This window comes from Nestor notabilis, unplaced genomic scaffold (assembly GCF_000696875.1).
Source record: "Nestor notabilis isolate BGI_N333 unplaced genomic scaffold, ASM69687v1 scaffold10929, whole genome shotgun sequence".
Classification (NCBI taxonomy): domain Eukaryota; kingdom Metazoa; phylum Chordata; class Aves; order Psittaciformes; family Psittacidae; genus Nestor; species Nestor notabilis.
This window is the reverse complement of record NW_009944161.1, coordinates 8,384-36,062: the sequence shown is the minus strand read 5'-3', so window position 1 is coordinate 36,062 and position 27,679 is coordinate 8,384. Positions and strand designations below refer to the sequence as shown.

Sequence of the window (27,679 nt, the reverse complement as noted above, 5' to 3'; positions counted from 1 at the left end):
AAGGATGTAGTGATGGTAAACTAAGCCATCAGAAAGCAGGAAATGATAAAATGGTGACACCTGTAAAGGCTGGGACTGGTTTCTGTAGGAATCTGGGAATGACACTGCTGCTTCACTTTTTTAATGAACATTGAAAGGTAACAAATGTTGCCTGGCTTCAGTGGACTGTGTACTCTGAGCTCTGCCACACCTTAATTTGAAATATTCCCTGTAGCAATAATACTGTTTATTTCATGAACTATTCTGGGAGGGTAAGTTTCAAATGCTTGCTCTTTTTTTATTCCCCCGCGCCCCCCTCTGTTCCTTGTCTCTTGTAATGCTGAAACTGCACATGTAGCTCTGTTCCTCCATTCTGAGGAAGGCAAAGTCTAAATTTCTGTAGTGCAGTTTAGCAGTGGTAAGATAACACGTTTTGTGCAGATAGAAGAAAGTACAGGAGAAACCATATTCTCAGAGACTTTTCTGTTTATAAAAGATTAAAACCCAAGTCGAGTCCCTTTTGTACCCTTGAGTTCATTTGAGATTGTAGAAAGTGGGTTTTTTTCTCAGTTGCAGTACACAGCAAATTGAGATTATGCTCCTTCTGCAGTACAGGAATGCTTGACAGCAGTATGGCCATATACCTATGGATATGTAGTGCTTTGCTGTTGCTACAGCATGAAATCCCTGCAGCTAATGCATTTAATTCTAAATACATAGTAGTTTAACTCTCATAGGTGCAAAGTGTTCAGGAGATGAGGATGTGGTATACAGTGATCCAAAAGACTGAGGAGGATCCTACCTAATTCTTTTGGCTCATTAGCTGCACGCAACCTACATGTACATAATTCAGTATAGTATGTTGAGTTGAACACTGAACAAATGTTTTTATCATAGGATGGTTTTAGTTGGAAGGAACCTTTAAAGATCATATAGTTCATCTGGAAGAGGGTGGTAATACTTGTTTTTTCTGTTGGTTTCCCCCACACCCTGCTTTAAGCTGTAACATCCTACCTGTAGGCTAACCGTAGGCAGTTAGCCTTTGCACTTTTCTCCCACGGGCTTGGCAGGCAAGCGTGACTGTGGTTCAGCCTGACAGCGTGTCTTTAGGTGGAGCTTGTTTGTGCACAACTCTGCTTAGATATTTGCAGGAAGTGGGAGGGGTGGGATGGCCACTGACTGGGACCCACACAAAATGTGCTAGCAAAAAGGGTCATTTTGAAGAAGGGTACTGGGATATTACAGAGGCATCATGGATGTTTATTTCCAGCTCCAATTTCTAGATTAAGAAGAATATTGCTGGTTTTGGACCAGGGCATCATAGGACTGGTGCGAAGTGGGGTTTTTAGTGGAGTGATATGTAAGGCAGCACCAGTTTATTCATGGAATTGGATAGTAAAATTCTTATTTTGTTGACATCATCCACACTTGGTCAGTTAGAAGCAAAATTTGGTGAAGATTGATGCAAGGTAACTTCAGCTGACAGGAGGCAGTGGAAACAAGTCAAGTTTACTCTTCGTAAGGCGCAGAGTGAATAGGAATTTTGGGAGCAGGATGAAAAAAGGAAGTTTGTTCATGAAGTACATTGTCTAAAGTAAAGCAAGTTGAACATGTACCATGATAAAGGGTGTTTGGAAACACATTAAATACAGGAAGTGTTGTTGATCTCTTGTCCCTGATAGTTACAGTTCAAGAGAAATACCCTGTCCAGGCTGCTTATGCAGCATTCATTATGCACCACAGTACCTTTTCCAAGGGGATTGTAATTTGGTCATTAAAGCTAATGTCAGGAGCTTAATCTTGATACTGAAGAATTTAGCTTCAGTGGAGATATGAGTGCATTATTATTTTTTTGTGGAGAAAACTATTTGGTCTAACAGCAAAAATAAAGGTAACTTAAATGTGGGGTTTGTCACTATGGCTTTTTCATTCATCATTTCAACAGTCAGGTTAATTTCTTTGTAAAACATAATCTGGATGTAGCAGAGTCCTAAGATACGTGATGTTCTTCCAAAATGAAGTTACAAAATTTGATTTTAAAATCATGGTAGACAAAGTCACGTGTACCAAATTTTTGAGTGCATTTAACAATATTAATCGCTTCACTGTGTGTTCATATTACTAGTTTTGATCAAATTGAAATTAAAGTAGGGGTTTCGTTTGAGTCTTTGCTTGCTATTTTAGATATATCAGTATTTAAATAAACTTGTTCTTTGTCTGAAACCTCCAAGTTCATATACTTGGAATACAAAAGCTTGTCTTTAATCTGAATGGTTTTACTAAGAGGGATATTGATTGTTGGGGTGGTGGTGTTGCTGTCTGGCTATGCTTTTTGAAAACTGTGAATTTGAGTAAAAATTAAAAGAGAAGCTCATTTCAGGACTGTAGGCTTAGTTTTATGTTCTGAAGTTATATTCAGGTAATCCTTTGAGTCTCATCTCACTTTAAGAGTGAGCTGTGCTGCGTAGGCTATGGGGAAGGAGAGATGTAGGGGGTAACATCCTAGAATGCTGCATTGTAGTTAGCCTCCATTAGTCTGAGCATCACTGCAACTGTCTGGGTTACAGATATATAGAACTTGGCAGCTATTTTTTCCAAACATATAATGTTTTTGAAGTGTGAAAGCATTGGGTTTTTTCCACGCTTTCCCATTACGGTTTTCCTCTTCAGTCTTTTTGGAATGTTGCTGCTGCAATATTTTCCTTGTAGCTGGCCCCACTCCTCTGGCCTGTGTTTATTTTCCTATCTGATGAGACTCAGAAGATGTTAGCAAGTCAAATACCTTCCAAGGCTATGGTTTTTATCTTTCACATAGTTTTGTTTTCCTCTCCAGACTTCATACATGAGTATAGGGCTCATGGCTCTTGGACCAGGATATTTGGAAGTGACATTGTGAGGTTGCAGGTTTTGCAGGGTGGGGCAAGAGTATTTAATGTAGTTCTATATAGACTGATAACGGGACAAATGTCCCAACTGCTGGAAAACCTGAAGGCAAACCTGTTGTCAAAAGGAATTTATTTGTTTGTGGAATTACATGTCTGTTTCTGCCTGCTCCTAAGACAAGACAGCATCCTAACCTGCAGGACTTGTGAGGGATAGGTTGGCTTTCTGCTGTGAAAATAAAATAAAATTTTATGGATGAGTCTCAGAATCAGTGACCATAATCATTCTTCGAACTTTTGAGATTTTTAAAGTTATTCAAGACAGAAGGACACCTCAGAAACTGGGAGCTGTTCCATATTGTAAACACACTCTATAAAGAGTCCAATTCATTTTGTAACCAGTTGGCTGATTTATTTTTTTTAATTGCAGTCAAGGAATATTTGGAGATACTACCAGCAGTGGTGGTAACAAACTCAGATGCACTTAATTAGAAAGCCATTAAAAATAAATGGATTTGTGCAGGAGGTTCTAGTGTGTGTCTTCCAGCACTGTGCTGTCACACACAGCAGTACTTAACCAGCTTCTGTAACTAATGCGAGCAAACTTTGCATCAAGTTTTGTTTGGTGGCACATGTTTCAGTTTAAAACTTCAGGTTCAAATGGGAATGAATAGTAAATATTTCTTTAAAACATCAAGAAAATGAAGGCTTACTGGTAACCTAAGAATTTTTTTTTTTAATATACTCATGCTCTGCTGTATTAAATAAACTAACAGGAATTTCAAAGATTATTATGTTCCCATACCTTAATGGAAATTTTCCGATGTGTTGTCTGATGTATTGATATTCTGGTGGGTTCAGTTTATGTGGAACCATGTGACATAATTGTTGAGATCATATAATGATCATTGCCTAAAAATTTCATAAAGGTGTCAGCAGTTAGTGATGCTTAAATGGCATCTGAACATACTTATTTCACTAACAGTTCCCATAAAAAAGGAAGTAGTAATCTGAGAGGTTTCTAAGGTTCATCTTTCATATAATGAAGGATTATTGGGAAGAAAATAATTTAAAAACCCCACCTTATTTGATACTAAAATTCTTGGATCTGAGTCAAGGCTTCATTACACATTAGTGCTTCTGACTTATCACTGAAGTCAGTTTGACAATAAATGTGACATCACTTTATGTTAAGAGATTGTTATTATTAGTAAGTATGCATAAAGCATATTGAGATGGAAAATACTGAAGTGTTCTCTTTTTGGATAACGAGTTTAGTTTTCTTAATTTAACACATTAAAGTCAGTGTGTGCAGGATTTGGATGCAAGTTCCTATTTTAAGTATGCTTCTCATTGTTACTGATTTCATAGTTTTGCACAATTTTTTATAGATGCACTGCTTCTCTTTCCATCACTTCAGTGTTATGTCAATAGTTCCATGTTTTGTTGCTGTATTTTTATCAGAACTGATTACATTAAAATTCCTTGGATTTTGTTTTTCTGGCCTTTATGTATAGGCAGCCTGTCTGTAATTTAGATTCTGGGGGCATCAGTGAAGTGCCCAGGTTATTGATGTCTTCTGTGTAATTACTTAGGGTTTTTTCATATTTCTAAATGCTTGTGAATGCCTTCTTTTTTTGTCATGCCGTTCATTTTCAGTGTTCAATAACAACTACAGATACAGTTGTATGTGCTGATAACCCTTTTTTTGAAAATACAAAAACAGTGAAAAATCCCTACTGTAATTTGAAAGATGAAATACCAGTAAGCTATTTTTAGCTTAAAAGAAGAGGTCTTGAATGTGTTACTGTTTTCCTTATGTTGATGGAAATAATAGAAAACAAGACAATCAGAAATGTGCTTCTGTGGAATTGGTTACAAGCAAAATCACTTTACAGCAAAGATGGTGTTTATTTTATAAATGTAGAGCTGTTACTGAAGACATGAAATCAGAGCAGCAAATACTCCTTAGCATGCCAGTTTATATGCAAAATGAAGAAATTAGTTGGAGAATAGCTTTTTAGAACTTAAAAGATATTTTACTTTTGAAAATAGCTTAATTGTAAAACAGCTGTTTGCTAACACAGTATTTGAAAATTTTTGTTTTAAAATACTTGTGTCTTTTGAATGTTGAGAGTAATAGTTACAGTGTGGGGGTTTTTTCCTTTCAAATTGAGACAAAGCAACTTGTTATGTAAATGTACACAGTGAAATTAGTATATAAAAGGCAACACGCATTGCTTTTAGGAGTCCAAGAGTTTATTTTTTTAAAACAGAAAAACAATTTTCTATCTTTCTACATATTCTGATCATCAGGTTTCTAACTGTGTTGTGTCTTTAGAAAGTAAAAAAATTACATCTTTGTGCATTTGATGTTAACCCTGGGAACAATTTCTGAAACATTTTATTTGTAACCACTGCAACGGAGCAGCATTGAAATGCTTACTTAGGTGTGTATGTTCTAGGTCAACTCTGACCATGGTCTTTAACCTCGGTATAAAAGGAATATTGAGTTTTCTTCAAGTATTTAAGGTTCTTGTTACCCAGATATGTAACACGTACATTATAGTGCTGGCCAAACAACTGATTCTGATGAAAATCTGTGTGACATGGCAAATCTTCAATATTACAAAATTTTGAGGGATTAAGAGTTGTGGTTTGAAATTCTGTTTAATGATGTATTTCACATTTTAGATTCACTGATTATGTTCAAAGGAATTTATTTATGAAAGTAGCTCTTTCCTCCTGAAATGCCTGAAAGATTTTATTAAAAATTTGTTTTAAATGTTAAAAGATGTTGAATAAAGGAGAGGAGACCGAGAGCTGTTCAATGTTAGAAATGTGCATCGATACAACTTTATCTGTCACATCATGTACCAGGGCTACCAGCTGTCAGCAAATATATTCACTTTACCTGACTTTTACTTTGGTAGAGTACAAAGTAGTAGGGCATTCGGAGGAGTAACTTTTTTGTCTCTAACTCTTGATGACCACATAGGTTTCACTGTTCATCTTTACAAGTATACTTCCTTTTAATGAACGTTAATGGGGAGTCATTCTTAAAGATAGGTAGTTTCTGTCTATATCTGAAACATCTTTCTGGATAAAGGCATTAGGCTGCAGTTGGTTATGAAGTAGATATCTTTCACTGGATGTTTATTTGCATAGCATTTACTTAAAAATCTAGATCCAGGAGGAGATGAGGGAGATGGACTGAAATAAAACTTTCTTGAAAAGAAAACAGCGTTTGATGCAAAATCATGCACAGGTGTCCCTGCTCATGGCAGGGGGGTTGGAACTAGATGATCTTGAGGTCCTTTCCAACCCTAACTATTCTATGATTGGACGATCTAAAATGCCCGAAGTTTCTCAAAACTCTTTGCTACTGTCAGTTTCTCGTTCCTTAACTTTATAGTACATTTAATTGTTCTGGTACACTAACGATACTCGAGTTCTTCATTGTTTCATTGTATAGTAACTTTTCCTCTAGATTTTCTCTTAAGTTTTATCATAAAATGAGCATGGGACTTTTAATGTTTAATATTAATTAAAATAACTTCAGTTTTGTTCTTTCTGTTCTGTAAAAGGGTATCTGAAGAATTTTTACAAATTTTATCTTGGAAATTAGCTTATTCATTATGTTTAATTTTAGGAAATGGTGCTCTTGCAGAACATTCTGAAAATGTGCATATTTCAGGAGTGTCAACGGGTAAGTCATTTTTTGTAATGTTTAAATTTCATGCATGACTTAAATAGTAAATATTGAAAGCCACCTGGTATCTTATGAAGAGATATTTGGCTATAAAAATTATTACTGCCTTTTGCAGCATGTAATAAGGAATGAAGCAACTGGAACATGGAAAAATTCTCATAAGATAAAATTGATACCTGCATGCTCATGAACAGATTATGCCTTTCTAAGTGGACTGCTTAATTATTTTTCCATACAAACATTGAAATAAGAGAAAAGTTGGTTTAAGTTGAATTGATATTTTCTTTCCACAGTAAAGTTTTTGTGAAATGAAATATATTGAAATGTAATTTTGGACACTGCTACTATCAAATAATATAAATCCAGGAGTTATGCGTTTCACCTGATTAGATTGAAGCAGTAACTGAAACTACTGTACACTTGACTGCACAGTTTCCTTAATACAAGAAAAGAAGAGTTTTCGAACTCATGAAACTGAGAAACTGATGAGATGCTGAGGGTATGCGGGGTATAAAAGCAGCACACATTGGTCGTAGGTTGCTGTGTTTCCTTCCAGTAAATCAGTCTTGGGCCTCTTCTGGGCAGCAGCCGTGGCTGGGACTGTTCAGGGTTGCTGATGTGACTTAAGGCACTAGGTGATACTAGCCCATAGCCTTTGTTCTTCAGATGTTAAGCAGTGACAGCTAAGCTGCTGGTCGTGTTTTCTGATACAGATACTCAGAATATGTGCAACTGGGAAGATAAACACTCTTCTTCAGTGGGTAGAATACAAGCCTGATTCTTTCCATAGGGAAGCTTCCAGTAATCCCTGGAAATCAAACTGATTTTCACAATTTTCTCCTAAAATAAGAGTCAAAATGTGAACTCATCGTTTTTGACAACAGCTTGCACACGTTGCTGAAGTTATCCGTGTAGTATTGCTTCAAATACTACATTGCTACTTGTGCACGTGGTTAAGTTTTTGGATACGTGTGTGGTCAGTGGGTGGTCTCTGTTAACCGATACTACTTTTTACCTTTCATCATTTGCCATGTGGACTGTCATAAGTCTAATTATAGAAGATCTTTGCTATCCGTTCTTCTGCTGCATCATGCAGAAAGTTGTTCCTGTGCAACAGTAGTAATGCACCAAGTATATCATATAGTATGTTCATGGCACACTGTAAATAATAAATGACATCACAGGTACTTGCCACTGTTGGAACAGTTGTTGCTGGAATTGCATTGTACGAGATACACAGCCTAAAATCTAGCTATGCAGCTTTCAGGATATGTTTTAACAACCCTTTACCTCATTGTTAACTTCAGCAGTTGTGTCACAGGTTGCAACATGGGCAGAAAAGCATCTGTTGGGTGAGAAGTGAATGGAATTTTTGACTCTGCTTTCAGTACTTTGGCCAGCATGCTTGAATAGGCAGCGCCAAGAAGAGAACACAATGTACTTTCTACGCAGGATAACAGCAGCTGGTAGACAGACCTTTCAACTACTGAGAAGAAAGATCCAATGAGGACTTCCATTTAAAAATAAATGTTAAATAAATAGATCTATCTAGAAAAGTAGTTCGGTGGTCCTGTGTTATAAAATAGCTTTCCAGCTGGGGAAAAATAAATGTCTTACTCTTAAAGTTTCTATTTAAATATAAAGCTAAAATTCTTCACTGGAGAATTTTTAGATAATGGGTATGGGGGTGGTCTGTTAATGAAAACCTGAAGTAAGTGTGTAGACAGACCCGGTGGCATTTTCCTTACAGTTCTTTGTATGTACATCTTAAATGTTAGATGTATGGCTCAAGTATAAAAGATGTGAGTGGATTTAGATAATCTTTGAGTTCTTTCAAAACCATCTGGGTTTCCCAAAAATTTTTTATAGAACTTGTAGGTTATATGGTTCATCAAGCATACCTGGACAGCTTTATATTTATCAGAACAATTTTAAGCAGAGTTGTTGTAAAATAGAACCAATGATATCTGGACTTCAATCTTTCTAAATCCAACTTTAACTTGAAACCAAGCAAGTGATTTTCTTGGACAATTGCTGCTGAGAAGGGATTTAAAATTAAATGATTGTCTTGATGGCAAATTTCCTGTCATGCTGCCACTGTAAGGCTACATGACCTACCTTACTAAATTATGGTTTAATAGCACAGACCTCTGTGGTCTTTGATGTTTATGCTTCTGCTGTATATTATATCTGCCAAGTTACAGGTACACCTTTAATATATGACGATGCTTTGTCTACGAACAGCAATAATGGAATGTTGTCTCTTGTGTATAAGCTATCACTAGAGAACAAGCATGAAATATTTTCAGGTCTATCTTTGAGGTATGTTGCACCATAATTGTCACAACTGCAAAACCAATCTCCCTTCTTTCCCCCTCCTTCTTCCCCCTTGTCCCCCTCCTTAAAGAACTTCTGCATTGGTGAAAACACTTGTTCACAACAATCAAAAAAAAAAAAAAAAAAAAGAAATACAGTGATTTCTTTTCACTGAGTGTGTCTCTGTATTGCAGAGCAAAGGGCATTTTAAATTCAAGCTTTTCAGCTTGACCTGGAGGCAAAGATTCCTATGCCTTCTTCCCCTGTAGTTCTCCAAATAAGACTTTCAGTGGCTCCTGAGAGTTACAAATGCAATAATTATCCTCCCTATTCATGGTTTAGACTTTATCGCAACATTATTCTCTTTTTACTCTAAGCTGTTTTAAACACCTTCAGATCATTTATCCAGCTGCATTCATGTCCTTACCATGTCCAATATAATGCACACCTTATCATCTTGTGGTTCACATTGAAAGCTAATTCTTTTATCTTTTCAACTAATCTCCTGGCATTACTGTGAAGATAAATCCCTAATCTCCTTCTCCTTGCTTTTCTGAAGTGACTTTTTTCCTTGACATGTTGTTCACTGTTACTGCAGGTACTTTACTTCTCTAGATCTTGCTATATAGAATTTTTGCATAAGTTTCTTAATGATTTTCTTGTTGTAACTTGCAAGTTGAATTTGGTACTGTGAAGTTTTCATTAGCTTTCTTCTGTTTACTGGCCAGCATCCCATAGGTCGTTTACAGTCATGTTCTGTAATGTGGGATGGTGAACAAATTTCAGGAAGAAGGGAATAAGGAAAACTATTGTATATGTTTTTAAAAAGTCTGCAAGAAAATCCATAGAAACCAGAAAACCATGTGCACAGCTTATCCTCTCAGCAGTTTTTTTGACTGTTGGTTTGCACTTTAGCCTGTGAAACATCTCCGGTCCTAATTGCAGTATTGCAATCTACTAGACAGAGTTACAGGAACATAACAAACAATTGCAAATAGAGTGTTGATAAAACAGAGGCTCACAAAGAGTTTAAGAGAGGTAGGAGTTGGATGAGCAGAACTGTACAAATACAAGGAAATTGAGAGGAATGTAGGCAAAAACAACACCCAGGTAGAAAGGCTTGTGCAGGAGGGATTTATTCCCACCCAAAAATCTTATGACCACCAGCATGAGATTTAAAAACATCTTTGGTACGTGCATCAATGTGTGTCTTTGCTTCATATTATGCAGCCTTCCCAATTTGTTTTGTGCTTCTGTCTTGATTGCAAACTTTTTTTTCTTTCCCTCTAACTCCTCTAATTTTCATTCTGCTATTTTCTTATGTTGTATTTTTTTGTATTTTAGTTCTTCTAATAAATTATTCCAAACCTAGTCAGTTTTCCTGTAATTTTAAGTTCCTATGGACATAACTGACCTGTATGGCAAATGCCTGCAGGGCCACTAGCAATGGAAATTAAAGTGCAAATTCTCCACAACTTAATGTAAAGATGTTTGCCTCCGTTAATACATATTTGTGTTACAAAATGTAAATTTTTTTTGTTTTACATTCTCTGTGCTTACAAACTCATGAAGAAAATGTATGTTACGTTCTATTATCAAAAGCTTTAGAAGAAACATTTTAGTTAATCGTGGGGAATTTGATCTTAAGAGATTTGCTATTGTCTCTATAAAGGAGATTGCCTTTATAACTGTTCTACTTCAAAAGGTTATCCTTGATTTTAAAAACCTTGCTGAGAAATTATTCTCTCTGAAAATGATAGCACTTCTGAAGTGCAGCGTCTGCACGGTTTATCTTGACCTTTATACACTTTTTAAGCAAGTGGGAGATTTCTGTTGTCTCCTGAGTTATACATAAGGGATTTCAGTGCATGAATGTATGCCAAGTATTCAAGTACATTATCTAGCTAACCTGAAGGAAGTTGTAATTCCCTTCTCAAGTCTGTTGCCTTTTGTTTTTTGAACCCCCACTTTTTCATATGCACACTTTCTTCAGTTTTGGTTGGTTGTTTCTCTTTTTCTTTTTTTTCCTCTCTACAGTTACTGTTCACTCTACCCTGTATTTCAGTGCCTGTGATCATTTCTGCTTCCTCATGCCCTCCTTAGCATTTCCCTTCCCATATTGGATCATGCTGGAAATGGTCATATTGTGCTCTCAGCTCTTGAGAGTTAGCTTTAGTGGAAATGGAGAAAAAGCCATCTTAGTTAAAGGAATATGGAAAATATAGGGATATTGCTGGTACTGCAAACAAAGTAAAAAAATTTGCATTTGAGTAAAACTGGAAGTTTTCATGGTGCTCTGAAACTGCTACCTTGGTTATACAGGTTTTCCATGTGGAATTTCTTTCACTCAAACTCATGTAATGAGTAGAAGTTACTGCTTGTAGTACTGCAGGGATTGGATTGAGTAGACTGTAGTTGTCAGGGTGCGCTGTGCCACCATAGGATGTTGCAAACCTAATTGCATATAATTTACAGTTGCTAAAGCAGTGTTTGGAGGTTGCTATTCAGCAGACACATGCTGTACATTTATAGCATGCTTAAGTTTTTGGAGGTGAACTTTGTAAACTTGAGTGAACCTATGTTGAATTGATTATTTTTATCTTCTAGTGTAAGGTTTTTCTTTGTCAGGTAACTTTTAAAACTCCGTAGAGGTTCTCCATAAGAAGGTCTCATATATCAGTTTCTAAATATGTAAAACAAGTTGTAGTAGTATAAATTTCACCTGAAGGCAATTTATTTAAACCTGAGCACTATTTCAGTAATAACAAAGTAGTGCTTGGAATTGCTTGACAACATCTACAACCTCAGTACAAAATGTTACATGCATTCTTCTAGGTTTTTTGCACATTTTTGTTTGAACCTGTTAAAACTGCAGTTTTACGTGAACATTTAATTGTGAATAACCAGTTTTTCTTTTCAGTACTTCCATTTCCTTTACAGTATGTAAAGTATATCCAGATCATTCTTACAGGAGTAGTCTTCCAAAATATAGTGTTAGAGCACCACCTATAGGGTTTGCTCAAAATTAAAACAAGTTTCCAGAGAATAGTTGATTGAATATTCGAATAAATATCTTTCTGTATTTTGAAATTTTTTGTTCCTGGATGCTAGGACAGATCTGATGTTCTACAGCTAAAGTATGCTAATACTTAACTGTGCATCCATGAATGAAGCTTTGATAAGAAACATGAAAAACTATATAAAGCAATGTGTTCTTACAACTGAACCTGAAAACAGTAAATCTACCCTTTTATTTCTGTTTCTAGATTTCTATATTTAAGCTAATACAGATAATTCAGGGATATGCCAGCACTTCAATCTTACAGTAGTTTTAAACCTATTATTAGAAATGTATTTGTTATGCCATACAGAAATCTTTTAAGTAACAATAATAATAATTCAGGAATATAACTTTTTATTGTTTAAGAGGTAGACAATTTCAGATCCTCATAGTCTTGAAAAAATATCTGAAAAGCTTGATTGTGGGTAAAAATAAAAAAATAACCTGTTTACAAAATACATTATTGCAACTTTTGCACTATTCTAAATGCAGTTCATTCTTAATTGTGTTTGTTCACGGCATCATTTCTGATTTTATTTTTATCAAATACATATAAAAACCTCAAGGCTTTTAATTATCAGTCAATAATGAAAATATTTCCTCATTTGTAATAGTTCTTGTGTTTAAACCGTAGTGTGTAACTGCTTATGCTGTGGTAAACTTTTAGAGCTCACAAGTTTTGGACTAGCAGTGAGGAAATTGTAAAATAAAAGCACACAGTGCAGTTATTTTTTATGTGTGTTCTGACTTCTGAAACTTCCTCATAATTCCAAGCTCTGTAGTGAGAGAATTCTGGCTTTCCTATTTATGTGAAGGTTGAGAATATGCGATATGACAGGTGTTGGATATAAGGCTGCTAAGGGAGGGGGGTAGTTTTGTGGTTTTGTTTTGCTGGCAAGTACATTGCTTGAAATAAAATCAACAAAGCTGAGAACACTCCAGTAAAAGGAACAAGCGGCTGAGTTAAGGCCAATGCAGAAAGCTACACCTATAATAAAGTAAGAATAGAAATGGCTGAGTTACTTCAGTTGCATAGAATTAGCCCTATAAATATAAGCTTTCTAGTCCATTATCAGAAATGTAGTTATGCAAGTCCCTTTTAAGAATAATCTCTTGTGAACCTAACTTTTAATATCTGTGCATGAAAGTGTGCTGCAGTAAATGCTGTTTGCATTCCAAGCATTTGGAATTGTGTGTATGAAGATGGTTTCCATGCTAAGGGCTGAAAGGAGGTATTTAAATGATGGCCAGGCACTAGGTCTTCCTAAGGAAATTTCAGCTACTTGATTATTTTATATAATTTCTTTTTCACCTTCTAATGCATTTGTCCAGTATAAGGTGTAAATGCGTGACTAAATGGAACTGAATCTTTGTGAAGGTTTAAAGTAGGAAATAGAAAATCTTTCCATTTTAATACTAAAGTTGTTAAAGGCTGTATCAAATAATCTTTTTTTCATCTGTACTGTTAATTGACATTAGTATAATGCACTGGCAACATTGGAAAACATCTTTTGAAGTGTGTTCCATTATGAATTCCTTTAGACATTGTTTTTGTTGCTATGTCATTTAACTCAGTGTGCTATTTTCCCTGATTAGTGCTGCTTAACTTTTGTTTCTGGCCTACTACCTTTAAGAAAAAAAAAATCAAATTGCTTTCAATATATATGTATCTTTTCTAGCTTGTGGAGATATTCCAGAACAAATTAGATCACCAAGTGGGACAATCACAAGTCCAGGATGGCCCTCTGAGTATCCTGCGCGAATCAACTGTAGCTGGTACATCCATGCAAACCCGGGGGAGATCATTACTATAAGGTAACAGTGCTCCTACATTAACCACATGGGTTAAAGAAGTACTGACTAGACATTTTTAACTGCTAGTTGTGTATGTGCCAGCTTTCTCTTCCTTCCTGTAAATGTAGGATTTCTGGTATGTCTGTTTTCTGCCTTTTTATCTGATTTGCTCTTGCACAGCCATGTAACGTTTGTTTTCAACTGGAGAAGTGGCAACTGGAAAAACTGTCTATGTGTTCATTTGTTGAAATCTTAAGAATCCTGCTTTAAAAATATGCAGGGAAATTCTGTAATGCTTCATTACTGTAGAGTCTCATGATGTGATTAAAGATGACAGGGTACAAATAGTAAATCAGTAGATATGATGGTGGGTTTGGAAATGCTAAATTTTGAGGCAGGCAGCTCCTCACAGTTTCACATACCTTGTAACTTTTCTAAAGAATTAATGTAAAAAAGTTGTATGTAGTTCAAGTTCTCATCAGTTCATTCCCCATTATTGCCACAAGGGAAATCAAGGCTTGTTTTAGCATCAAGATACAAATTAGTACCGTTTCATAAGCTGATCATGGAACTGCATTAGCTGCAGATTTACTTCAGTTTCCAGTACAGACTTGCTGACCTAAGAACCAGCTCTTCATTATGAAGTATTTGCTTTGACAGTTACACATTTGAAGTACAGCTTTTTAATTTAAGTAGACTTTCTACTAAATATTAAATTGGCATAAATGCAATGTAAAGTAGGTAGAACTGAATGCTTTCTAAACTTTTCATACTGTTTAATAACACTTATAGGGTTTTTTTTCCTTTCATACTGTTTTCTTCCACTCATACATTTCATATTTTGTTTCTTGTTACTGCTCTGTTGTCTATACAGACCTGGTTTGCCCAGACTCTCTCCCCTTCACACTTCATTACCATGACAGCATATCTTGATATAATTGTAGCCATACCATGACATTCCATGACATAGCCATTGGATAAGCAAGTAGTGCAACTGGAAGAAAATCTTATCTGAAATCGTAGTTCTGAACAATTTAGCTGTATTTATGATGTCAAGTCATATTGGCTAAATGTAGCATTAACTTAAGTTCTGATGAAATTTGAGTTAAATAGAACCACTTAGTAGTATATGAAAGTCATATTAAATGAGACTCATAAAGACAATTTCATGAACGAATTTTTTTCGTTTAAATTTAGATGAAGGTTTAATTTTTTTTGTAGCAAAACTGAACTTCAAGTAGTGCAGGCAACAGTCTGGTTGACAGAATGGATTCTTGCTGTCCTCATAGCGTAAAAGTATCGTCACCACAAGGTTAAATCATATTCTTACATGGATAGAGAAGCCATGCTTTATTTCAGAACAAAAAAGAACTTGGACCTAATTTCCATTTTTATGTGTAGTAATTCATCAGCTTAGTTGTGTATTGTGCCATTCAGTAGCAATTTTGACCATTTTGTTTGTTCCTTTCTCTCAGCTTTCAAGACTTTGATGTTCAGGGATCACGACGATGCAGCTCAGATTGGTTAACAATTGGAAGCTACAAGAATATTGAAGGCTATAGAGCATGCGGCTCCTCCATTCCTTCACCATACATCTCTTCACAGGATCATGTTTGGATCAGGTTTCATTCAGATGATAGCATCTCCAGAAAAGGCTTCAGATTAGCCTACTTTGCTGGTATGTTTCAAATGATACCTAGTACAGTTTTATGGTTCCATTTTTTTGTGTCCTGTTTCAAGAACTGCTTCCTTGTAGCAGGGTCCAGTATATGTATTTTCTGTAGTCAATTCAAGGCTTAGTGAAATCGGGGAAAAGTTCACTTTTAATACTAGGCTACTGGAAGTTGTTTGGTTTTTTTTTAATATAGTTTAAGATTCAGAATGTTTTCATCAGACAAAAATGAGTGTAGGATAGTTGGGTAGACTTCTGAGTACCATAAATATGGCAAGAGAAGGAGAAAATGGCAGGAATTTTTTTACATTTTGTATAGAAATTACTTAATCTTTTCCTATCTCCAGAAGGCATGCTGTCTTCAAATAAATTAAACATTAAAAAAACCCCAACATTATTAATACCAATCCATTAATATGATAGGTTACTCTAGCCAAGTACAGACACGGTTCTGTCTGTGAAAATTTTTCTTGGGTAATTCAAGGATACGATATAAGCTAGCTACTGGTAGTAGTAGTTTGGGACTGTTTTCTGGGCAATTATTTCTCTAGTAGCTGTTGCCAAGAGAGAGGAGGAAGCCAATCACAGGTAAAGACTAGTTCCAAACTTTTTCTGTCCTTATGAGGTGTTACAGTTTTATGTAATAGCATTATTATGGTGTTCTACCCTAAATACTGTATTAGTTCCTTTGTTTTCATAGTGGTTTTATGTTCTGTTACTCCCGCCAACCATGTGTCTGTATCCACTCTCTGGCCCGCTCCAAATCTCTGCATACCAACTTTTAACTTTCCCTTCCATAAAACAGTTCATAGTCTTCTACCTATCCACTGCCACCCAGCAGAACTATTCCACCAAGATTCAGTAAAATGAGCCCTGATCTCCCCTAGCCTAAGCCATATTTGCTCCTGTTCTGTATTGTGCACGCTTTCTACCTGGCAGCTTCCTCCACGCTGTGAGTCTTTCACAAACCTGAAGTTCCCAGGGCTTGTCCCTCCTGTTCTATCACCTGTTTCCAAGCCTACAAAAAACTTCCCTCTACTGGCTCCCTGCAGCTTAGCAAGTCTTGGGAGAAGTAATGCAAGATTTGCCTTTGTTGATGGTTCAGCTTTCAGGACAGTGTTGTACCTGTCTCACCAAAAAAAATGACAGAACAGGAGGGAAAACCACTGTCTAATTGGTCATCCTCTACTACTGTTTCTGGTAACTGACCTCGTGCGCTCTGTTCTCCTGTGGAAAGCATCAGCTTCTGCCCTGTTTATCTCCCTTTCCTTGCAGGCACAGAGAGAAGGCAGTGTTCCTGCCTGAGGGCCTTTGGGAAGGAAGGACATTTTGAATATGGATGTCGAATGGGTAGAGGAGACAAGCCAGAGGCTCAGTGGAGTTTTTCTGAAAATCTTTTCTTCTCTTTGCCTCCAATCTTGAAAAAATTTCATTAGGTAGCCCCTTTTGGAAGAAACTGTAAAGTTTTCAACAATGAGCCATTTTTTTTCTGTTACTCAGTTTCTTCTTCTTAGTGTCACTTAAGACTTAAATCCTGTGATTTTAAATGTCTTTAAAAAAAAAAAAATAAAAGCAGGTTTGTTTTTTGGAGAGGGTTTGTTCATTTTTTAAAAAAACTTTCTGAAACTTTGGTTTGAGCTTGGTCCTGTGCTTGACATGATACTTAGGAAGTATTTCATGATCGAGGTGGAAGTGTAGTGTTTCAGTGATCAGAGTAGTCTTCTAATGTTGTAAACTGAACTGTGTGCAGCAAAAAAGTTGAAAAATCTGCTTTAATAATTACCTGATCATATCTGCTTGCGAGTGTCAAAGGAGACTCCTGAATTACTAATATTTTTGCTACACATTCAACTGTGCCATTATGGTTTTTTTATTTCTACTCATTAGCATCATGCAGAAGTGCTCAGTTTAACACCTCAGCGGACTATTTAATTCAGTATTGTTAAGTCTACTCTCTAAGGTGACATGTGGCCTTAGAAAAAGGGGAAAAATAGTAATACTTACGTGGATGCAAGTTAGGCCTACTTGTGCTTGAATGATAGAAATAAAATATCTTATAGATGCAAAAGGGACTATCAGGGAGCCCCGTGTTTAAAATCTGATGTGGAAGATCGGCCATTTGAATTCTTTGAATTCTTGTTTAAAGTAATATCTTTAAACAAACAAAACAGTAACAACAGAGAAAGCATTACAGTTAAGAAGGATGCTTGACTAGAAGGTAAACTTAGTATCACTTGTCTTCCGTCACTTTTAATTTATCAGCTTATTTAATTATGATTATTGGAATGGGACAGTTTACTGATGGTGATATGCAGTGAAAACAATTAAAAGTACAGTGGTCTGTGTTCACTGTAAATGTATGGAAGGATTGTGTTAATCCTTTGGCTACAACTGCACTTGGGTTCTGCTAATTATCTTGTACTATCCTGAAGTCTTTTGTGGTACAGCTTTCAAATAGAGTCTTATTTGTGTATATCTTACTAATTTGCAACTCTAATTTTTGATTAATATATAAACTTTCCTTATGTAATGACTTTGCAATCAGTGATTAAAAGCGCTAAATCAGGATCAAGTAAGCAGCTCTTTTCTGGGGGTGATTAAAAGCCTGTAGAAGGAGTAACATGTTAAAGTTACAGTTTGTTTTGTTACTACAATTTTGCCATTAATATTTACAGCTCCATGTTATAGCTTTCTGCTCAACTTTTTCCATGTTCTGCAAGGTAAGAAGCATTGACCTAGAGTATCATCAGTACTTGAACAAGCTCAGTGACTCTTCTTACGCATATTCTCTTATATTGCCCTCAGCCTATGGAGCATAGTCATTCAATTTAGGCGGGACAAGTCTGAGAGTTCAGTTTTAAAAGTTTCAAATTCAAGGCCAAGGTTCTAAGTATTCACCATACTAATATTATGAACTATGTGTATGTGTGTATAATATATATAAAGAATACAAATATAGATACTTATGTAACGAACAGGAAGATCATATTGTTTATACTGAAGTGATACTTTAATCACTTAAATCATTTTGCTCTCCTTTCACTCTCTTGTCAGCAGATTTGTTGAGTTAAACGTTCTTCAGCAGTGCTTCTAAATGCTATTGCTCCTGTTGGGTTTTTCCTGCATTCGTTTTTAAAAACCTTAGCTTTTGTGAAACTTTTAAAATGCTGATGTTGCACCTTTAAAAAAAAAAGTTCAAGTTAGAGTATTTCTTTTTAATGCTTTATAAGATACTAAAATAGCAAAAAGGAGAACTGAGATTCTATATTGCTTGACCTGTCACAGCAGATTAGTTGCAGCAAGGGAAATTCTTTATCATTTCATGTGGTTAAGCACTGGAACTTTGAAAATACTTGACTGGACAAGGCTCTAAAGAACTGCAGTTTGCCTTGCTTTGAGCAGATGTTTTGATTAGGTGACCTCCAGAGATCCATTCCAATCTGAATTGTTTTCTTGTAAAGCAAGATAGAACCTGCTTCTCCTGTAGGGCCATCTGCATTGCAGAATCTTCTGAATTTTATTTTTTTTTAAGGATTGGCCTTGGCAGTTTTTTTTATAGCAAATTTGGAGTCTGTATCATGTTTTTTAAAAATTGCAGTGATTTTAAATGATACAAGGGTATTTGACTCAGCTAACTTGGTGCAGAGCTCAAATACCTTGCTTCCCACCTGTGCTTCTGTGTTTAACATAGCTGGAACTTTAATAAATGAAGGCCTGAAAAAAGTATTTTTATCTTACACGTGTGGTAGTAGCCAGTAAGTCCACATTTTCTTAAAGAAGTTTCTTGAATATTTATTTATTTATTTTCCTTCAGAATTAATAATAAGAAATTACCAAAAAAACCCCACACTTCCATGTTCTCTGGACCACCACTGGGATCATTAACTTTTAAAGTATAATTTTGTATTCAGGCAAGCATGTGTTTCTGTATTTGCTGGACTCTTCTCTTATGTATTGGACAAGAGACAGGAGCAAACAGTGGGAAGAGAGGAGGACAGAGCTTTCATTTTGGTTGGTGGTCATAGGTAACCTTCAACTGTTAGCTTCTCTCTTGCCGTAGATTTTTCCATACGAAGTAGGAACCTATGAAAACAGGAGAAAGACAGGTCTAGCTGCTTTTACAAGAAAGAATTCAAGGAGGTAACTGGTACTGCAGGACAAAACAGTATTTTGTGACTGACTTTTAGCACCTTAGAAGTCAGATTTTTCAATCACTATATAGGAACATCGTTTTCTTGATTAGGTTGAAGTTATTTGACAGAAAGCAGCTAAGGATGAGGCTCATGCTGATGTGCTGACGGACCTTCAAATTGAAAAAACTACTTCATCTTGAAACTTACTGAAAGTTGTGATATACCATTCTGAACTACCTGGTGCAGCAGATAAATATGTGACACAAACCATAAAGTGCTAAATCTAAGAGAGAGTTTATTTTTTTTCTTTCAGGTAAATCTGATGAACCAAGTTGTGACTGTGACCAGTTTCACTGCGCTAATGGGAAGTGTATTCCAGAAAGTTGGAAATGTAATAACATGGATGAATGTGGAGACAACTCGGATGAAGAAATCTGTGCCAAAGCTAATCCTCCAACAGCTTCTTCCTTTCAACCTTGTGCTCACAACCAGTTCCAGTGTCTTTCTCGCTTCACCAAGCTTTACACTTGCCTTCCAGAATCCTTAAAATGTGATGGTAACATTGATTGTCTTGACCTAGGAGATGAAATAGACTGTGATGTGCCAACATGTGGGCAGTGGTTAAAATACTTTTATGGTACTTTCAGTTCTCCCAACTATCCTGACTTCTATCCACCTGGAAGCAACTGCACCTGGCTGATAGACACTGGTGATCGTCGCAAAGTCATTTTGCGATTCACTGATTTTAAACTTGATGGTACAGGTTATGGAGACTATGTCAAAATATATGATGGACTAGAGGAGAATCCACGGAGGCTGTTGCGTGTGCTAACAGCGTTTGATTCTCATGCTCCCCTCACAGTTGTTTCATCCTCAGGACAGATACGAGTGCATTTTTGTGCTGACAAAGTAAATGCTGCAAGAGGATTCAACGCCACCTATCAAGTAGATGGCTTCTGTTTGCCCTGGGAAATCCCATGTGGTGGCAATTGGGGTTGCTACACAGAGCAGCAACGCTGCGATGGCTACTGGCACTGTCCAAATGGAAGGGATGAAACCAACTGTACTATGTGCCAAAGAGATGAGTTTCCCTGCTCTCGGAATGGTGTTTGCTACCCTCGTTCGGATCGTTGCAACTACCAGAATCATTGCCCTAATGGTTCAGATGAAAAAAATTGTTTCTTCTGTCAGCCAGGAAACTTTCATTGTAAAAATAACCGCTGTGTGTTTGAGAGCTGGGTTTGTGATTCTCAAGATGACTGTGGTGATGGCAGTGATGAAGAGAATTGCCCAGTCATTGTGCCCACTAGAGTAATAACTGCAGCTGTCATTGGAAGTCTTATTTGCGGATTGCTGCTTGTCATTGCACTGGGATGTACTTGTAAATTGTATTCACTCAGGATGTTTGAGCGAAGGTAAGTAGAAGAGATGGCCTTGAGAACTTAAGAAGTATTTTCATCTTTTATTGTTATACTTGAAACATTTTTATTGACATACAGTTATTGCATGTGATCTCTAAAGGCATTGTTCCTTCTTCTTTGACAGTAAAAAGAGATTAGTTAATCATAGAATATATCAAGTTGGAAGGGATCCAGGACTACCTAAAACTAAACCATATGGCTAAGAGTGTCATCCAGATGGTCCTTGAACTCTGACAGGCTTGGTGCTGTGACTGCTTCCCTGGGGAGCCTGTTCCAGTGACCGACCACACTCTCAGTGAAGAAAAGGGGATAGAAGTATTCTGATCACTTAACTATTGGGCATTAAGCTTTCAGATTTTACCCAAAAGAAAGTGTGGGAAAGCTGCATTTCTGCAACTATATATCTCAATTGTGTATTTAACAGCATGTTTCTTTCATTGTAGACTATCCATACCAGGATTACATGTTCTTCAATTTTTATAAAATAAGTATCTCTCATGCTGCCTTTTATATTTAGCCCATGGGTTGTGATTTTAAGATTTCATTATTGGGTTGGTTTTGTTCTTGTCTCAGCTGGACAGACCCATAGGAATGGCTACAAGGACTTACTGTATATTCTTTGTCAAATACATTTCAATTAATTAATCTGCTGAAATTTATTATTGCAGATTATAATAGTCTGGTGTAGTTTTAAATATATATATATATACACACACATCCTAATCTTATATTATGAAATCTCTTTTCTCTTTGAAAGATCATTTGAAACTCATTTGTCAAGGGTTGAGGCTGAATTGTTAAGAAGAGAAGCTCCTCCATCCTATGGACAGTTAATTGCCCAGGGTTTAATTCCACCAGTTGAAGATTTTCCTGTTTGTTCACCAAATCAGGTAAGGTTCCAAAATAGCAGGCAGACCATTTAAATTTTAAAGAGATTGAAATAAAGATATTTTAACTTTTAGCTGCATTTTTCTATAGCATTTCCTTTTCTTCCTTTCAGGCCAATACTGTTATACTAAGGATTAACCATTGGACAAAATCATGATACCGTAGCACCACACAGTTTCCTTAGCAGGTGTTTGTTGTTGTTAATGAATGTCAGTAATGCACACAATAGAATCCCTCTTGCATGAAAAGGGATAGATTAGTAAATCTAGTTGTATGGTCTGTATTGATGATACTATACAAGTAAAGTTTGCAAGATAGTGCTTCAGAATTTGGGGAAAAAGAATTGAGACTTCTAATACAAAATGGTAGTTCATATCCACTGTGCATATGCAATTAGGTACCGTTATGTGTACTGTGCATAGAAAAAACAATGGCAAAGGCAGTGCTGTAACTTATAAAATTAACAGAAGTGAGTAACAAAGTAAGAGCTAGTAAATGGCAGTTAATAGTGTCTAGCCATCCCAATTCTCACATGCATCATTAGCACAATTCTTAGTTGGTGGATGAATGAATTTCTATCAAAATACCTTTTCCATTAAAAGAAAAAAAAGTCTTTCAGTTATAATGCTTTTTTGAGAAACAGAAGGAAAGTCCTTAATCTCTATGATTCTGTGGTAATCTAAGAATCCTGCTGTGGTGCAGTTAATACAGCAAGGTTTACTCTTAGCTAATATTGCTAAGCATGTAGGAATAATAATTACAAGACTGTAAGAAGGGGAACAGGTTTGTTGCTTTGTTGGTGGGTTTTTGGTTGGGTTTGCTGGGTTTTTTTACTAATTTTGAACAGAACTGATTTTATTTCACTTATTCTGCTGTAGATTTCACTTACTCTTTCACACATACAGCAGCTGTGATCTGTCACAAAGGATTTTGCAGATGAAAAGGGGAAAATAAATTGCAACTTGCTTCAGAGACTTTGAAAATATATCAGAAAGAAAATACTGTAAAGATACATAACAAAACCTAGTTGCTTCATAGTCTTTCCATAATCTTGTCTATGAGGTTTGGCTTGAAGGGCCCTTAAAGAATATCTAGTTCCAACCACCTGCTATGGGCAGGGACACCTTCCATTAGACCAGGTTGCTCTAAGCCCCATCCAGCTTGGCCTGGGACACTACTGGGGATGAGACAGCCACAGCTTCTCTGGACAACTTGTGTCAGTACCTCGCCACCCTCACAGGGAAGAGTTTATTCCTTATATCTAACCTAAATCTAAATCTCTTTCAGTATAAAATCATCATAATTGTAAAAAAGTCATTCTAGAGCATTGATGCTTCCATAAATTTTTTTTTTTTACTTATTTAATCATTGAAGTTGCATTTTTCTTTAAAAAATCCATTTTTCAGAGGGGAGAACATCAGTCAGATTAAAAGCTTAAGAGGCAATATAAATTGAATTCTATACATTACAAAGCTCAAATTGAAATTTTAATATGGGGGAAGGAGTCAGTGTTACCAGGATGTGTTCAGCTTTCTTTGTTTTGAGCAATAAATTGAGCAGTAAAAATATTGAGATTGCAAATCTGTGTAGGACTGAAGATACCTAGTTGGGATTTCCTAGAAGTTAACAGACTCAAGCTAGAAGAACCTCATTTGTTCTGACTTCTATGTAATGCTTTCCACCTAAAACTAATACTGAGCTTCACACCTGGATTTTCCAGGATGGGCAGCAGTCTCTCTAGTAGTTTTTGAAAGTAAGGCTACTGAACATATGTATTTATATGCTTGAATTCGGGTATCATTCTGTGAACTACCGGAAAGGAAGAGGTAGGTTGTGAATAAAGTATTGTTTGGCTACTGTGCTGTATGTGCCCTGTGGCAGCTGAAGGATTGTGGAAGGGAGCTGAAGGTGACAGCTGAAGTTCAGTGTTTGTAAACAAAGTGAAATACCTGCATATATGTTACGTGTTTAATTGGGGCTATTGAAGGCTATTCTGAAAAATATTCTGTATTTTTACTGTAATCTTCATTAGAAGATGTGAATATGGGCTTTATCCTGTAACTAAACACATCAGTGAATGTTTTCAGAATCATGGGCATCTGGCATATCTTCTACACTAGTATTTGAGAATTGAGCCACTTAGCTGAGGCACAAGTAAGGGAACCCCAAGTCAAAGGTGTTAGTATGTTTGTGTTACCTTACAATTTAAAAGTTACACAAAGTTTTAAGCAGAAAAATTCAGGCATGCATTGTTCTATAGCTTAAGGACTAGCAAATACCTACTAAGTTTGGGAAAGGTGTGGTTTAGAACATGTAAAATAATTTTAATTAAACGGAAGCATTAGAGTATTTTGAAATGAATTAACCGATTATGCCAGAATGGGGAAAAAATCGAACTACAAGCCCCTGCTAGAGAGAATATTTAATTTAGTCTCTATTCTAGGCAGCCCAATGGTAGTGGGTAAGGAAAGGTCACCTCTGTTAAATCTTTCAGGAAGATTTAATTTTTAAAATCCAAAACTTTGGGGCATGTTTCTGTGTACTGTACTCTAAAATCCACAGTGACTACATTAGTTTCTTGATAAGATTGTATGAAACAGATCCTGTATACCTGTTGTGCTGTGTCTGCTCTGGGTCTATGGATGTACTTTTCTGTAAGCAGTGTTCCATATCCGGGTTATAGTGCCTTGGTTTCACTTTGCCTTTACTTAGAGGTCCTTGATTTGGGCAGAAAAATATTTTTTATCTTCATTGCTCTTCTATTCCCCTTTTTCTTCCATATGTATTTTTGCTTAATTCCCTGTTCATACTGTTTTTTCCTCAAGAGAATCTAGATATTCCTGCTTTGTTTTTAATATAGCTTATTGCTACATACATCAGATCCTTAATACTAAAGATGCAGCATTTTTTAATATGTAAGATTCTACATTTAACTTTGTGGTTATACACCATTTTGCACTGTAGTTATCATTCTTTTGTTAGAACAGTGCCAACGTACTGTCAATGCTTGATTGTTGCTTGTCTTTTCATGTAGGCTTCAGTTCTGGAAAACCTGAGACTGGCAGTACGATCTCAGCTTGGATTTACCTCAATCAGACTTCCTATTGCTGGCAGATCAAGTAACATTTGGAATCGAATTTTTAATTTTGCAAGGTCACGTCATTCTGGATCGCTGGCATTGGTCTCAGCGGATGGAGATGATGTTGCCAGCCAAAGTACTAGTAGAGAAGCTGAAAGAAACAATACTCACAGAAGTCTCTTTTCAGTGGAATCTGATGATACAGATACAGAAAATGAAAGAAGAGACACAGCAGGAGCAGTTGGTGGTGTTGCTGCCACCTTGCCTCAGAAAGTCCCTCCTGCAACAGCAATAGAAGCAACAGTCGGAGCGTGTGGGAGTTCCTCTGCTCAGAGCGGCAGTAGCGGTAACACAGATGGTGGGAGAGAAGCGACAAGTGTAGAGCCCCCAAGCACAAGTCCCGCACGTCACCAGCTCAGTAGCGCACTAAGTCGTATGACTCAAGGCTTACGCTGGGTACGCTTTACTTTAGGGAGATCAAGCTCAGTGAATCAGAACCAAAGTCCTTTGAGACAGCTTGATAATGGGGTAAGTGGAAGAGAAGAGGATGATGATGTTGAAATGTTAATTCCAGTTTCTGATGTAGCATCAGACTTTGACATGAATGACTGTTCAAGACCTCTACTTGATCTCAGCTCAGATCAAGGACCAGGGCTTAGACAGCCTTACAATGCAACACATCACGGTGTAAGGTCATGCAGTCGAGATGGCCCCTGTGAGAGCTGTGGCATCGTACACACTGCCCAGATACCTGACACTTGCTTAGAAGCAACAGTGAAAAATGAAACTAGTGACGATGAGGCATTATTACTCTGCTAGGTACGGATTGTTTAGGAAAGATTGTGTACAAGTTGGAGCAATATCTGTCATTGTTTTGTACTTCACAGTTAAAACTAGTTTTTAGGTTTAAAAAATCCAGGACAACATTATGTTAAAGCTATTTTAGCCTGTGTGGTAGATTAAACTTTTCTTATACTGGATTATGTTATGGAACTATTAGAGTGAACATTTTAATGGCTCTGAATACACGATGTGTGTATCCAGTATAATCTGATTACTCTCTAAACTGAAGTTATCCCAGTTAGTTTCAAATTTAGTTTATCCTGGTACTGTAGTTCAAACCAGAAACACAGCTGCTCAAGACTTACTTGGCTGTCTGTTTAACCCCATATTAACAGGTGAATTTGTACAGAATTATTTTCCTTTAGGAATTGACTCTGTTGTATTGTTGCCAACATACTTGTAACTTAATATACTAAATACTGGTAAGAATTGTTAATGTAAAATATGTACTTTTCTTTGAGTTTATACAACACTTTGTCTAAATATTCTTGAATTTCATCATAATGTGAACTTATTTAAAGGGAGGAGAAACTTTCTCCAGCAGCATTCTTTTTCTTTTGGAAGTACAAAATGCAATGATTTGTGAAATTTAAAATATAATAGATAAACTGATGGCAAAAGCTTTTATAGCACTGGCTTTCCTAAACCGCAACCTAATATGGTACAGCCAAATAGTATGTAAAATCCCCAGTCATTAATCTTTTCAATTTGAAGTAAAAAAGGGCCGAAGATATTAAAATATGTGTTAGTTCTTTAAATATCTGCTATGTACAAATACACTACAGAACAAGTTCCAACTGGTAATTCTTTCCCTAATACTGTAGGGTATAAAGCTTGTTTGGACTCAAGGGATTTGCACTAAAATAATATTAAGGTCTCTAATGAGCTTAGTGCACAAGCACTATCACTTTAAGTACTATTATTGTCTAATATTGCAATGGCTATATATTTTCATGGCTCTTTTCTTGGGGTGTTGCATTTTTGTTGCAATTGAATTTGCTTTACTAATTCCCTATTTATTCGTTGTATTTAAAAACTGGTTTACTTGGTTACAGACTGGTTGTTTAAAAATTTAAAAAAAAAAAGGAAATCCCTTTTAGTGTATTTTTTTATGCTATTACATGTTGGAGCAAAACAGATCAGTGGGGAAAAAAGCTCCTAACTTCCCATTTTGTGATAAGCAGGTTAATATGTGGCTACTAGCTTGACAACAAGAATCTACACCTTTTAAAAACAAACATGTCAACTACTGTTTTATTTATTCTTTGCCAGTCTGTTTTTAGTAGGCTTAAAGATCCAGTATGAAATGTATTTGTGTGTGATTGTATGCTATTTATTAAATTTTAAATACTTTGTTGAATGTCATTTTAAAGCATGTTTAAAGTCTTGTGCATTTCTGTCGTGTTATGCTGTCAGGCAGAACTGACTAAAATGTTTTAATATGTATCAAAATTAAATTGAATTTTTCTTATGTTTTTGAGGTACTTTTAAAGATAAATCCAAGGTCTGTCTGGCTTTTTTTTTTTCCTTTTTCTTTTTTTAAATCCTCATCTCTGAAGTACAAATCACATGCAGAAGAAACAAACAATTGAATGGAATCTAAAGTGTATATATCTTCTCCCTCTTCTCTTCTTTCACAGACACTGGGATGAAAAAAATAAACAATTTTACCATCTGGTTGATTTTATTCATGAGAGTTAGCAGGTAAATTCTGAGTTCAGGACACATTATGTAGATTTGTGCTTTTGAGGAACCTTATGTGCAATACAGTTGTAAAAGATTCTATTATAATAACCCGTGTGGTTTTCAAGTTTTAGAACAGATCACATCACACTGGTACCAGATCAGGTACAGATTGGCCCATAAGTACACATACTCAAGTAAAAGTCATCAATGGCC

General features: G+C 36.2%; 1 protein-coding gene across 1 annotated transcript; it reads left to right on the top strand.

Annotated features, from left to right (window-relative positions):
- Positions 1 to 6,513: 6,513 nt before the first annotated feature.
- On the top strand, positions 6,514 to 26,719 carry LRP12 (low density lipoprotein receptor-related protein 12; the record flags this gene model as incomplete). Its single annotated transcript, XM_010022301.1, has 6 exons — positions 6,514 to 6,570; positions 13,630 to 13,765; positions 15,220 to 15,422; positions 19,863 to 20,964; positions 21,728 to 21,860; positions 24,893 to 26,719. Coding segments are annotated over 6 exons (2,495 nt in total), but the record flags the coding sequence as incomplete, so codon positions are not given.
- Positions 26,720 to 27,679: the final 960 nt, after the last annotated feature.